The 14,131-nt window shown below is 37.9% G+C and overlaps 1 protein-coding gene across 5 annotated transcripts in view; it reads right to left on the reverse strand.

Moving 5' to 3' along the window:
- Positions 1–7,234: 7,234 nt before the first annotated feature.
- Positions 7,235–14,131, reverse strand: part of DYRK1A (dual specificity tyrosine phosphorylation regulated kinase 1A) — a 186,331-nt gene continuing 179,434 nt past the window's right edge. For all 5 annotated transcript variants that reach the window (XM_061627673.1, XM_061627676.1, XM_061627674.1 and 2 more), the window contains 5 exons: positions 13,814–13,960; positions 13,449–13,589; positions 12,512–12,818; positions 11,706–11,830; positions 7,235–10,471 (listed from right to left, as the gene is read on the reverse strand). In XM_061627673.1, coding sequence (XP_061483657.1) covers positions 9,851–10,471; positions 11,706–11,830; positions 12,512–12,818; positions 13,449–13,589; positions 13,814–13,960 — 1,341 coding nt within the window. In that variant the 3' untranslated portion in view covers positions 7,235–9,850. The remainder of the gene's footprint in view (positions 10,472–11,705; positions 11,831–12,511; positions 12,819–13,448; positions 13,590–13,813; positions 13,961–14,131) is intronic.

The raw sequence follows: 14,131 nt of genomic DNA on the forward strand, positions 1-14,131 counted from the left end.
ACTTAGGTAAATGCACACACTGGCACATATGCATTTCAGACCGTTGCCGTTCTCTGCTAACAAATATACAAATTTACACAACAAAACTGAAACATGTGCACTTCACTTCCCTCTTCCAAATAAGTATGGCTACAGTCATCAATAAAAATCTCAGAAGTGTCCAGCTGATCTCAGTGGTACTTAGCAAAACAGACGGTTCAAGACTGTAAACTGTAGAGCTCATAGGAGGCAGGCAAAAGTCGTATCATAGGCCCACTCCCTTTCTATGTAAACTATTTGGTCCTCACCCAGCCAGCTCAAAGAGCCATCAACCACCATCTGCGCTGTGGGAAGGATCCTGAACCATTTTTGTACTTTAAAATTGTGTTTTTATTATTGTGCTTTGATTTTACTTGCAAGCCAGCTTGGAAGATTTTTAAATCCACTGATTTCAGCTCTGGGATAATTATGAACAATGCAATTTGTACACTCTTTTTAAAAAATCTTCTCATTTGAACTGTATTTCAGGTCCCATTGAAAGATGCTATTACTATCAAATCAGTAAAGGTAATGAAAAAGATAATTAACCTTTAGCAGCTTCATTGATTCCTACAGTCTCTTCATTCCCTTTTCTCACAATGCAGGTAAATAAGCAGACTTTCTTAAATGCCCTAAAGCAATGGTTCCGAAACCTTCCCCCCCCCCCGGACCACCTGAAAATTGTGGATGGTCTTAGTGGACCACTAAATGATTTTTTTTGCCTATTATACCAGTTGTAATGTGCTGTGTTAGATGTTATATGATGTTTAATTGTATCTTTATTGCTTCTTTTATTGCCTAAAGTTTACTTTATAGTATTAAAATTCGCATTCTATAGAATTCAAATTGTAATACAACAAAATACAATATAAGAACTAAAAGAAGCAACACAAATACAATTAAAAATAAATGTGAATATTTAATGTAGACATGTAGTGGGCCACCTGAATGAAGTTGGACCACAGTTTGGGAACCCCTGCCCTAAAGAATAACACAATGAAGCATATATTTTAAAAAGCATCTCAAGGATGTGTTAGGGATAGGATTTATTTATTTAAAACCCACACTATCACCCATATATGCAACTCAGATAATCTATCCTGGCATCCCAAATGCTTATATAGTAACCCTATAATTTCAAACAATATCACAATAGCATGATTTTATTTATGTAATTTATATCTTGCCCCTCCTCGCAGGAGTCCATTAGCATCTAATGTATCTCATATTTCAGAATTTATCCAGCAGCTTAGACAACACATCACAATGACAATAACTGAATAATGCCTTTCAGAGGGGTGTGTGAGTGTAATGATGCCTTAAGCTGCTTTATTCAATTTTTTTTGCTGAAATACCCTTTCCATTTAACAACAAATAGTCTTTTTACCAAGTCATCCTCACATCTCCATGAAGTAGCCATCCATTATGCAGATAGGAAACTGAGGCATATGCTTCAATCCTCTACTCACTTATTTAGATCCAAACCCTCATTATCTGACAAAATCTAGATTTCCAGTCAGGTTTTTTTTCTGTCAATCAAATTTTGTTATTGAAACCATATGCCACTATGGATTATTAAAAATGCAATCTATTCCAGTAAGAAATATCATAAATGTAATAAAGTCGTGCATCTCATTCCTTATCATGACCAAAAAAGCATCTATGAACTTCTGATGCAGTTTAGCTGCAGCAAAAATTTACACTTTGAGCATTATCATAAAGGATAAAAATTACATTTTCTGCTATAGAGGCTACCAATTAACTTTTTTTTATATATTGAAACAAGCTATAGCTGAAGTATTCAGTGTCAAATTTCTTTGGCTTCCTGGTGAAAATCACATCACACCATTTTTATGCAATGTGATAATTAGGGATGATGGGAATAGGGAATTCATCAATGCCTGGAGGGCCACAGGTTCTGCATCCCTGTATTATAGTGTATGCATATCTGTGAAAGACTGTCTTAGATTAAAACACAGAATACAAGTGCAAAATCAGGACACAGGCGGCCACGGGTGTAATGGTCCAGGGTCTTGGGGGGTCTTAGTCCCTTTACTTTTTTGGGAGCAGGGTCCCAGCAGAGTCCCTATGTCTCCATCATCCCACGAGCCAATCGGCATGAAAGGGGAAAGTGTTAGCCACTGAGAAGATTCTTCTAACATGCTTCCTTGTCCTTTGCTGCTGATTGGAAGCAATCAGAGTGAAAGGAGGAGAGTCAATCACAGAAAAGACTCTTCAGTAGCTAACACTCTCCCCTTTCATGGTTATTGGCTCCTAGGGATGTCTGTTGTGGCAGAAGGCATTAACAAGGATCTCATTCTCAACCCTACAGCAAACAAAGGGGTGGTGGTGGCGGCTGTGACTATCATGAAGGGACCTCGCACTTCAGAATTTGCCACTATGCTACTACTGGAGGCAGAAAGTGAAAAATTGGCTTACCCAGGGAAAGAGGCTCCCTATGATCAGTCTGGAACGAGAACCACTTTAACAAGAAAAACATACTGCTGGGATGCTTGCCAACTCATGTAGCGAATTTGGAAAGCACTTTCATTTGAATTGTGCTTTTAATGTTGATTACAATTAGATTATTGCATTTTATTGCAAATTCTTATTGTGAACTGCCCAGTATAAAGTCTAAGAGAAAAGATAAGAAGATTAGCCAGAACAAAGAAGAGGAAAGAGAGCTGAGTAATCTAACAAAAGAAGACAGGCTGGCTCTTAAGGAGCTCAGCCAGACCCTGACCGTCCACCGCAAAAGGCAGGGCTGGTCTGGAGGACAGGATGGCTCCTCCCCCTGGGTGAGGTAATAAGATAGGACCCTGCCTGTCGTGCAGGGGGAGGTGCCATCCCAAGAATCTGAATACCCTCCAGGAACCACTGGGGAATTATGTAAATATCTCCCTGTATTTTATTTTGCTACTGGTAAACTCATTTTTTTGTGCTTGACACACATTATGACTGGCACATACAAGGTGAAATATGAGATTTTCAGTGTAAAGGTATTACGTTGCCAATTGTTCAGTATTTGTTTCCTCTTAAAAATGAGACTCAAATTTTGTCTTAGTTACAATAAACTGTAAAAGAGAAGCAGAACAACTTTTTAAAAACTTACAGGGTAACAACTATATCAACTATAAATTGCTAGCCTCATTTCCCTATAGAGAATTCTTCTGCAAGGTTTTTTATATCAGAATAACAATAAAAGTTACAGTTATGGTCTAACTGCAGTACTGAATTTAAAAGAGACTGTAGGAAGGAGTTAGCTCTGATAAATTTCAAAGGGTTAGATCCAGACTTAATCATACTTATTGATTAATCATATTTTTCACGTTTGCACATTCTGCTAAGCCAAACCATGCCTTAAAAATGAACCAGCAATGTGATGACTCCTGAGGACATTGCCGTCACCTTCCTCTTCCCCAGGCTTTTTAGGTCAGTGTGCAAAGCATCTCAGTCAAAGTTTGGCTTAGTGTGTTGTTGAACACAAAATCATAATTAAGGTCTCTTCTTGTAACCCTGAGCTGTGGCCAAAGTTTGTCATATAGTCTCAAGAGACCTTAACCATGATCTGGGATTTGGATACAACTCAAAGCTAAACCTTGGCTTAGCTGCTGTCCCGCACTGACCTAAAAAGCCCAGTTAGGTGCAAAGTGTGTATGAGCTCCTTGCTGGGAGCCAGCATGCTCACTTAGTCACAGTAAACCATATTCTGGCTTGCCATGGAGTGTGAAATAGGCTATGGAGGGTTTACTCTACATATTACTAAGTCTGGATCTAACCCTATGTGTACTGTTAAGCAGTATGTGGGGTGTCAATTATCTCAATACTTACTGACTTCGTTTAGAGATTATAGATTTGGAAACTTTGAGGAAGCAATATAGTGCAATCATTGCCCATGGTATGTGCCCCACCACAGTGATAGGTTTTGCACATTTTTATATTTCCTTGAAAGGTATCATGGAAAAGCAAAAATTGATCCAAATAAGTGAAACTACTGTGGCTATATTAGATTTGTGTATCTTTTGGTCTAATACCCATACCCGTATACCTTGTTCAAAGTTCTGCTGATTACATGAAAAAAGTAATCTAAACATTGTATGCCTTTACAAAGAGATAACACAGCCAACTTATGTTGGGAGGGGAGACAAGTCTGTATATATATGCAAAGGGGAAAACATTTTCTCTTTTTCACTAGAGTAAAATGTGAGAACATGAAAAAGAAATTATAGATTTGCAAAAATTATGGAAAGTATTTTACCTAGAAGCCTGAGTTTCATTTATTTCACTTCACAACTGTTCCACATTATTCGTTATTGTATTCATCTGTTCTCATTTTAAACATTCAATGAGCAATTTACTTGATTTCTTGTAAGTGAACTGCCTTGTAAGAATAAGGGGTTGATAACAATGGTAAAGAGATTAAATTTAAGGGAGAGGCTTCTACCCCTTACCACTCTGGCCTTTATGGTACATTCATGCTTAATATCTATACCAGACTGCAATGCACTGTACGTGGAGCTTCCTTTGAATACTGTTTGGAAACTTCAGCTGGCTCAGATATACCAATGGGAAATATATTTATTTAACAAAATTTATATACCACTTTGTTGCAGTAAAATTTCAAAGTGGTTTACAAAAAAATTACAATTATCAATAAAAGAGTACAAACAGTTGTGAAAAACATTCCAAAACTAATTAAAACCAACAATAAGCTAAAAATAGATTAAAGCACATGTAACTTCTACACGTCTGGATAGGCTTGCCTAAACAAAAACTTTTTAAGCAGGCACCAGAAAGTGTACAGTGAAGGCACCTGCCTGATGTCAATAGGCAGGAATTTCCAAAGCGTGTATGTTGCCATACAAGTATTAAGTGGCACCTCTAACAGTACCAGTTTTGCAGACGGAAGCTGTAGTGTGAACATATATGGGCTAATCCAGCAAGTAAATGGGTCCCAAATTGTTGAGGGCTTTATATACTAATAGTAACACCTTGAACTTGGCCCAGTAGCAATCGGCAACCAGTACAGATCTCTGAGCAGAGGTGTAAAATGCTGACAGGATCTCACCCTTGTCAGCTGGCATGCTGCAGCATTCTACACAATCTGCAGCATCCAGATGAAGCACAAGGGAAGGTCCACATACAGTGCATTGCTGTAATCCCACCTTGAAGTTGCCAAGTCAATGGCAGAAAATAACACCCAATACTTGTGCAGTTCTCTGATCACTATTACTAGTTACATTTCCCGTTGCAATTCAGTGTGCTAGCTTTGTCATGGAAAGGCCTGGGTCCAGAGTCCCTGAAGGAACATTATAAATTTTACCTAAAATATTGCATAAAATAAAGCATACCAGCTTTACTCACACTAGATGGTCAACAGAAGATGCAATGGCAAATAACTGGTCAAACCCTTGTAAAAGCAATATATTATACACAAGCTACTGAATAGGGCCCATGCTCTGAGGCAAGGGACAATGCAATGCTGTGGCAATTTTGAGATGGAATTAATGCTCAGGCTAATGGGAGGCCAGCTAGGAAAGGAAGTAAAATAGAACTGTGGGGAGATTTTGAAAAGGGTGGAGTTGGGAAAAGATAGTTGAGTAAAGAGCTAAGAAAAGAGGACACAGATGACACAAAGGCAGAGGGCACAGAAGCACAATACAGAGCCAGTTCTGGATGTAAAGGCATCAACTGACCTTGCTTGAAGCAAGAGACAGTAGCAATTATGGAGATACAAATGAAACAAAGAGTTCAGCTGCAAGTATGGGGGGTTTCACTGCTGTAAAAGGTGATAGGATGTGGACAAAGAATTTATGATTTAAACTTGGGCACATTAGTAGACATTGTCTATTAAGACTCTCAGCTGCCAGTCTAAAACAGACTTTAAGTCTCAGTACAGTTTCTGAATGGAACAGGAATGGAGTATTCTTGCCTTAACAGTTAGTGACATCCCTAGGAGAAACAGACAAGAGTTATAGACACAGATTTCTTCTCACTCTTTGCTGCCTCTTTTCTCTTCCCCAACCATTCCAGGATGGTGCCATGCTTTGTGCGTATTAGAATCTGATCAGCTATCAAGACCAAAGCCTGCCCTTCTAGCATAATCCATCCCTAAGGCAGGTAGTTACATGGAAGGATTGGCAATTGTCTCAATATAGCTGTGTTCTATTTACAGGATAAAAACATACACCACTATGGGGATGAGACAAGCGCTACCCATATCCCCATCTAACTCACCCAGCTGAGAAAAAAGGATTGATGAGGATACAGTCACATGTACCTCCTACTTCCTGGTAAAGACCTTAGTATGACACTAGAAGCTTGGGGGCTCACAGAGCTCTATCAAGCTCTTTGCCAATTCCTCCAAATAGGAGTGGCTGCACCTAAGTATTTTAGCCCCAGATTCAGATTATATGTATAATCTGCTTCATGAACTAGGTTAGACAAGATGAAAGAATGTGATACAGTAGAGTCCCTACTATGCACGCCAAAGATTTAACAAGTGTTATTACATTCTGTTTTTGGTTCAACAGCTCACCACAGATACCAACAGTGCAGCACTGGGTAAAGAGAATGCAAAGCTGAACTGAAAACTGGTTTATCTAGTGAAGAAAAGACAAGAGCTAAAACGTGCTAACTGGCTTGTGATGAGATGAATTAGGTTATGTTCAATAGAAGGTAGAAGATTTCTTTCAAAAAATCCTGTTTCTCATTTTGAAAAGTTTGCCATATTTTATATTAGCATAAATAATATGACAGGGACATATATCCCTGAGGTGCTGTGTTTTTAGTTAATATGCCTGTGGGCAGAACCAGTCTTGTTTTATAATTTGTACAGCTGTCAGATTTTTTTATTGTTTATAGACACTAACCTAAATAAATCAGTAAATATATAAAAAATAGTGGGTGTAAAAATGTATATAATTTGCAAACTAAAAAGAATACGGTCTTTCAATTAGAATTCAGCAAATATGAATGTATGGGTATTTCAAAAGTACCTTGATATTTCAATTAAAAACTCAAATTAATGTATTATGCCTCTAAGTTTTACTTGTGTAATCTTTAAAAATCTGTGTCAAATGTATCTAATGACATGTTGATTATAATCATACCTAGCAGACCAGGCCTTAATGTAAGTTAATTGCATAGGAAGATTTTACTATGTTTACATTTCTCTCTTAAATTATTTTTTAAAGCACAGTAAAGAGTCTGAGGACAAATTATTCAACTGTTTATCATACATAAGACTGCATGACTATAATACAAAGGGCTTGTCTTTTCATTTAACGTTACAATATACACAGCAAGTCCGGACTAGATCTTACAATCTGAACACAGGTATTTAACCTTTTCCATGCTGTTTATGTTTACAATGCACAGAAGTCCTGTAACCAAACTGTGTAGTAAAGCACACAAAACTGGACTGTAACATAACAGAGTATGCAGAAGCATTGGAGTTTATGGTTTTTTCATTATGTAGATTTAAAAACAGTATTAATTTTTGGTGCTTGCTAAGGTGTGGCAACCAGCACAGAAAAAAAAAGTTACCCATATTTTTTACCCTTATATTCCTGGACAGCAGTAAGTACTGGATTCCTTTTTGTATTGCTAAGCTCAGTGTTCCATCTCTAAGATGACAGCCTTTCACTCACCAAATGTTTCTGAACTAGGTAAGTTCAAAAGTACTTTAATTCACAGGCTTGACATTTCAGTACAAAAGAAAAATAGATCCCTTGATAAAAAAAGTTGATTTACAAAAATGGATTAATTCCCAAAGCATTCTTTCACACGCACTGTATTCAGCCTTTCTGCTGCCATTGTGAGGACTATTTTTTTTTGCTTGTTTTTGTTTTTTTAAAAAAACACCTTTTGTTCAGAAGACCTGACCTACTTGGTCATATGAAACTGACCAGTATGAAGTACTTGGTTTTCTGCTGAATGACCTTTTTTTAACCTGTTTACTGGCAGAGGTAGATTACTGCTTTTGTTAACACACACAGGGCAAACAGTGTTAAGGAAAGACAATCATTTAATTACCCCAATCCCTCAATTTTATTCACTGTGTTTTTGTCCATAATTTTAATATCTTTATATGGGTCCAGAAATTTAGCAACTGCCAAGCTGACTGTTATATTAAGGCAGTAGAACCCAAAAATGAGGCACCTTTTAAGTACAACCTGTTAACCTCAGGTCTCACGTGAGCTTTTTGCTTTACTCATACTAGTGTTTGGACCTGTTCATGCAATCAAGGTCTTGCCTTCAAGTTTACATTTATGCTAATAAGGAATATAAGAATCAACTGCTGGTTTCATAGCTTCTGGATCTAGAGTCCCTTTTACTTTCAGAAGCCTGAACACATTTATAATGTAACATATGTTATAATAGTCTTGAATTAGATGTCAAATCTATCATGTTCAGTACACAGTTTGCTGTAGATGTATTGGCTATGAATTCAACAACAGTTCCAGTTTTGTTTAAGCAATAGTACAGCCATAATTTTCAACTGACATTTAAAAATGGTCTAGTTACACCTTGTGTCAAAGTGCAGAACTGCTACATTATTGGTTACAGACATCTATGTGCTATAAAAACAGCTTTGGTACAATAAATTATCAAAAAAGAAAATAATTTTTTTTGTAAAATTCACAGCATAATTGTGAGGCAAAAAAGCAGTCACATAAAATTCTGCATTTTTAAAAATGTTCAGGATGAACAGAAGACATCTTTGTGCAGAAGTAATGGTGGAGAAACCACGTGCCCAGAAAAAGCAAAACAAAACAAAAACGTAAAAAGCAGGGAGGAACACAGTCGTAGCTATTTCCATCAAAAGCAAACCACTATTCCTGTGACCTTCAACCAATAAGGAAGTCAGCTTTATGACACACGCAAAGTGACCTTGCAATACCTTACAATAAGTGGGTCACAAAAGTCTATTTTAAAAGAAAGGCCTCTTGAATTACCCATTCTGTGTTTTCAGCATTAAGGACTGTCTGCAAAAGCATGTCCAAAAGTGATTGCATCTGAAACAGTAGGCTCTTTTAACTTAGAGTCCAAATCCATAAGGCCAAAGGTTGTCCCAAAGACCACCACTTAGACTTTCCCCTGGACTGGCCAAAACCAACCTGTTGATTGCTTCTCAGTGCACCTTAGTTACAAGACCAGCCATATTTCAATACTAGCTGATTATGGTCTCAAAATATGAGACACACAGAATCCCATTATAATTGCTGCTTTGATTCTCAGTAGGTTCAGATAAGGAGAGTCCTGATGACCGCCACTTAGAATGCTCAGTGTGCCTCATGAACACCATTACAACCGTCCCTTTTTACAGCTGAAGACTATACTTTGCAATCTGAAGGTCCCTCTACCTTACAGTACTGCCTTTTCATGCTCTCGTGTGTTTGGGAAATTAAAACGCATATTACTCTCTTCCACCACCTCCATTAAAAAAACAAGACCCCGCCCCCCCAAAAAAGCCCATTTATATGATCCTGGGCAGTGCTTTTAAAAAGTTGATTGCAATTAAGACCAACATTTGAACATTTACTCCTGTTGAATGAGAGAGAGGAGGGAATCTATGACTTCATTGTGATAATTAAAATAGGGGCAGCAAGGTGTGACATCACCTCAAAGCTATCTAGGATAGGTATCATGGCTCTAAGAACTTCACTGTCCCTTTGCAATCTGTTCAAGTTTTAAAAAATAGTCAGCTTTGCCCTTCTGTAGCGGTTCAGTTAAGTCTATCTCCTTCTGATTCAAGCAGCTTTGCACTTTTTTTGGAAAAACACCACTTCTATAAAAACACACAAGAAACAAATTTGTTTCAGTTTAGTCACGAGCTAGCCACAGGACTTTGCTGAACACAAACTCCTGTCATGGGAGACTCTTCTCTATCAATTCCTTGCCTCATTGCAAGGTGTCCTTCAGTCATGTAATGAGCAGGACCTGTATTAGCAGAAAATTGGTATGTTGGATGTCCTGCTATGCCAGTTTCTTGGCGTGGATTAGAATAGACTGTTAAATTGACGTCCATAGCTCCATTTTGTCCAAAGTCCAATGAATTAGCAGCCACTGGGCGGTTCTGATAGGCTTGATTGCCTTGATTACCAGTTGAGGAGGAAGATGTAGAGGAAGAAGTAGTTGAGGAAGACAGGGATGTCATGGAGTGGTGACTATGACCCACTTCCATAGAATCCTGGGTAGAGGAGCTGTTTGTTGGAGAATTGTAGACCCTTGGCCTGGTCCTGCTACCCAAGGCCTGCTGTCCATGATGGTGGTGGTGGTGGTGGTGGTGATGATGGTGAGAGGTGTTTCCATGATGATGGTGTAATGCATTCTGCTGCTGAGGGGTTACATGGAAGGAGGTTTCTTGAACTGGATGGGTTTCAACTGTGACTTGCGTAGGAGCTTCAGTGCCTGTCCAACCGAGAGGAGGAGGAAACTGCTGACGAACCTATCATTAAAAAATAAATAAATTGCCATTTATGTCATACCCTTCAAGTTTAATATACCAAGACTAGCTTTATAAACAGATGGAGGGCTAAACGTGAAAATAAACTATAATAACATATTAAAGCTTATTTGATATCTTGCTTATTTTTTCAAGAAAAAATATAACAGTAAACATGAATTTTTAAAAGTGATACACTTTTTAAAATAATTTTTATTTATGCAAATATAATGGGAGATGGAGAAGAAACACTGTCAGTTGACATTAATAAAAATATTCCACAGATCCTAACTCAAACATATAACGTTAGATGTTTTGATAGCTTTTTTTAAGTAACGTTTTTGAAGATGTTTTGTTTTAATGTGTTTTAAAGTTTGTTTTTATGATGTTTTAATGTTTTTAGTGCTTTTGTTTGCCGCCCTGGGCTCCTGTTGGGAGGAAGGGTGGGATACAAATCAAATAAATAAATAAAAAGATATCTTAATGTGATTGACAATTATATGCCATACACGTAGAAAGGATAGTGAGATCTTCAGACTAGTGAGTAAAAAATTTAAGTGATACACTTTGCTTTCATATGTACTGCACTGATCAATAGTTTCCTTGCTCTGCATTTAACAATATGTACATCCGCCATTCACACATTCCTAGGTGTTATAGGGTGCCTCAAATGGTAGTTGACACATTATTGACCTTATCGAAGGAAGTATTACCAGTCTTGGCAATAATTTAGTTTTCAAAACAAATAAATAATGGAACAAGTTGCAGATGTAATCAAGAACATTGCTGTACATTAAAACAAATAGCAAATCTAAGAACTTGATTGCTGATTTGGCATTTGCAAAACCTCATTTGGAAGTTTACTGTGCTATAATCTGGATAGCTCACTTCAGGAAGCATGTTGCCACATTAAGGATCAGAGAAGAGAGAGAACTGACCCATATGATAACATGCAAAGAGTACTGGATTTGAATATAGGAGACTCTAGTTCAAATCTCCATGCTGCCATCAGTTCACATAGCGGCATAGGTATGCCACTATTTTTCATAGCTTAACTGACCAGAGAATGCAAAGGAATTCAGATCAAGGACAAGTGAAAGTAGAGGGAGAGAACTGCCAGCTTGATGTATAGCCCAACAAACTATGACATGTCTGTAATGTCTGAATTTGACCATTTGGTCATTTCAATTCTCTGAAATTAGGAGACTGAAAAGAGACTTCCTTTCAAGAGTCTTACCTGTGGACTGTGTGTTTCACAGTCCATAGCTTGCACAGCAGCAGTGAAGTGTCCACCACTATGTCGATGCTGATGTGTAGGATCTGACCGTGCCCTTCCACTATTACTTGTCCCAGAAGAGCCACCTTTTAAATGTAAGCAAAAAAAAATGTATGGGAAATATTAACATGCAGTCCACACTGAGCCAGGAAACCAAGGCTCCATCTACAAATAGTTTTTTTGATATGTGGCACATTAAGAGGCTGCTATTGTCAAGGAAGATCCTCCATGGCAGAGTGGTAAGTGGTGGTAATGCAGCCGAAGCTCTGCTCATGGCTGGAGTTCGATTCCAGCGGAAGGAGGAAGTCAAATCTCCGGTAAAAGAGGTCAAGGTCCACTCAGCCTTCCATCCATCTGTGGTCGGTAAAATGAGTACCCGGCATACGCTGGGGGGTAAAGAAAGCCCGGGGAAGGAACTGGCAAACCCACCCCATATATACCATCTGCCTTGAAAAGTCGCAAGACGTCACCCTAAGAGTCGGAAACGACTCGCACTATAAGTGTGGGGACACTTTACCTTTTTTATTGTCAAGGAAAGGTAAAGTATGAAAATGACTGAAAGTTTTTGGGAGAGGCAGACAAGATTATAGAAATAAGTACATTTTTATCCAGGCAGTAAATATTCTCACAGAAGCATAAAATTATCCATCTAAGTCAAAGTTACTTAAGTCAATTTATTTCAATCGGTCTACTCTGAGTATGATTAAAATTGGATATTCTTTTTAGTGTTTTTTCCTTAAAATAATAATCTGACAATCAGAACGTACCTGAACTTGAAGATGTGCTAGAAGTGGTTCCTGAAGACTGCGACTGCTCCATAGCAGGACTAGTAGATACACTGTTGCTTGTGTTTGTACCTTCATCTGCAGTTTTCTTAAAGAAACTGTGCTGCAGGGCATAATAAGGTTGAATTCGAGTTTTCGGATCATAGTCAAGCATCCTTAAGATGAGGTCTTTGAACTTCAAGTAGTCAGCCACAGTATGACCCGATTCCCCAGCACGACGCCCCCCTGGCCCTCCTGTTTCAACTCCAAGTATATTGTGAAGTTTACGGGTTCCAGGTGGTTTGTACTCCTGTTGAGAAATTAGAAATTCCTTACATTATCAGTTCTCAAAATATTGTTGACAATTTTCTAATATTGAAGATTTTTATCTTACTTTTATTGGTGAACTTAAAGATTCAATTACCAGATATTTTATTTATGATATAATGACCTGATTTGCACATAATGCTAAATTATGGCTTGTTTAGTCAAAGGGTGGTTTATTTGGACTTCTGAACCCAGCCCAGAAGACTAACCACAGTTTATTTTCTGGCTAAAGTCACAATGTGAAGCTATGGTTTGTTTCTGGCTTGCAAACCATTGCTTGCTATAATGATGGTTTGGTGTTAAGTCTGAGCCCAACAGTCTTGCTTAATCATGGTTTGTTTGGCCACCTTACCCCAGATGCTCGGCAAGCTACAAGAGACATGATGTGAACGCAGCTGGAAAACAAGCCAAGCTGCTGGTTTGCTTGCTCACCTGTGAGAAGGCTTGTGATTTGTTGAACAAACTATAATTAAAACAAACCATGATTCAGCATTATGTGATAATACAGCCAGTGTCTAAAGTTAAGTTCTCTTATTTAGAAATAGTTCCCATTTAAATCAGTGGGAGCGATAAACACATGAATATAGGTCTAAGGTTCAAAATACCTACTTACCCTTTTCCCATCTTTGGTCTTCTTTAAGTTCCAAGTGCCATCTGGCAACTTCTCAAAGAACTTTCTTGCTTTTGGTGCTTGGTCAAGAATGTGAGCAGGTGCTATACCTAAAACTTCCACTATTTTATTCATCTGATCCACCTGTTTAAAATGGAGAAGAAATCAATTAAGTGGGGGAGAGATGTTTAAAGATAGAAGGGGTGGAAAGAAATTTAGCCCCTCCATTCTAAACAGTTGAGATAAAAAAGCAAAATAAAAGATTAATTTGCACAATCATTTATTGCCCCAATTCCAGATAATGCTAAGCATACGTGCTTTACAACACCAAAAAAATAAGACTATAATTACATTTGTGAATTACATACCTCATTTGCACCACTGAAGAGGGGTTCTCCAGTGTGCATTTCTACTAAGATACAACCAAGGGACCACATGTCAATTGCAAGATCATAAGGCATTCCCAATAGCACCTCTGGTGATCGATAAAAGCGACTCTGGATATACTGGTATATCTATATTTTAAAAAAATGCTATTAGATAACAAAGTCCATTCCTAGTTTAGATATAAAATCATTTACAGCCAAAAATTTCCATAAGTGGAGAATTTGTTAGAAAGCTTGATAACTATTTAAAAACAGAAGAGAACTCTAAATGTGATCCACATAATAGTGGAGAGAGTAACA

Source organism: Rhineura floridana, chromosome 5, assembly GCF_030035675.1.
Source record: "Rhineura floridana isolate rRhiFlo1 chromosome 5, rRhiFlo1.hap2, whole genome shotgun sequence".
NCBI classification, from domain to species: Eukaryota; Metazoa; Chordata; class Lepidosauria; order Squamata; family Rhineuridae; genus Rhineura; species Rhineura floridana.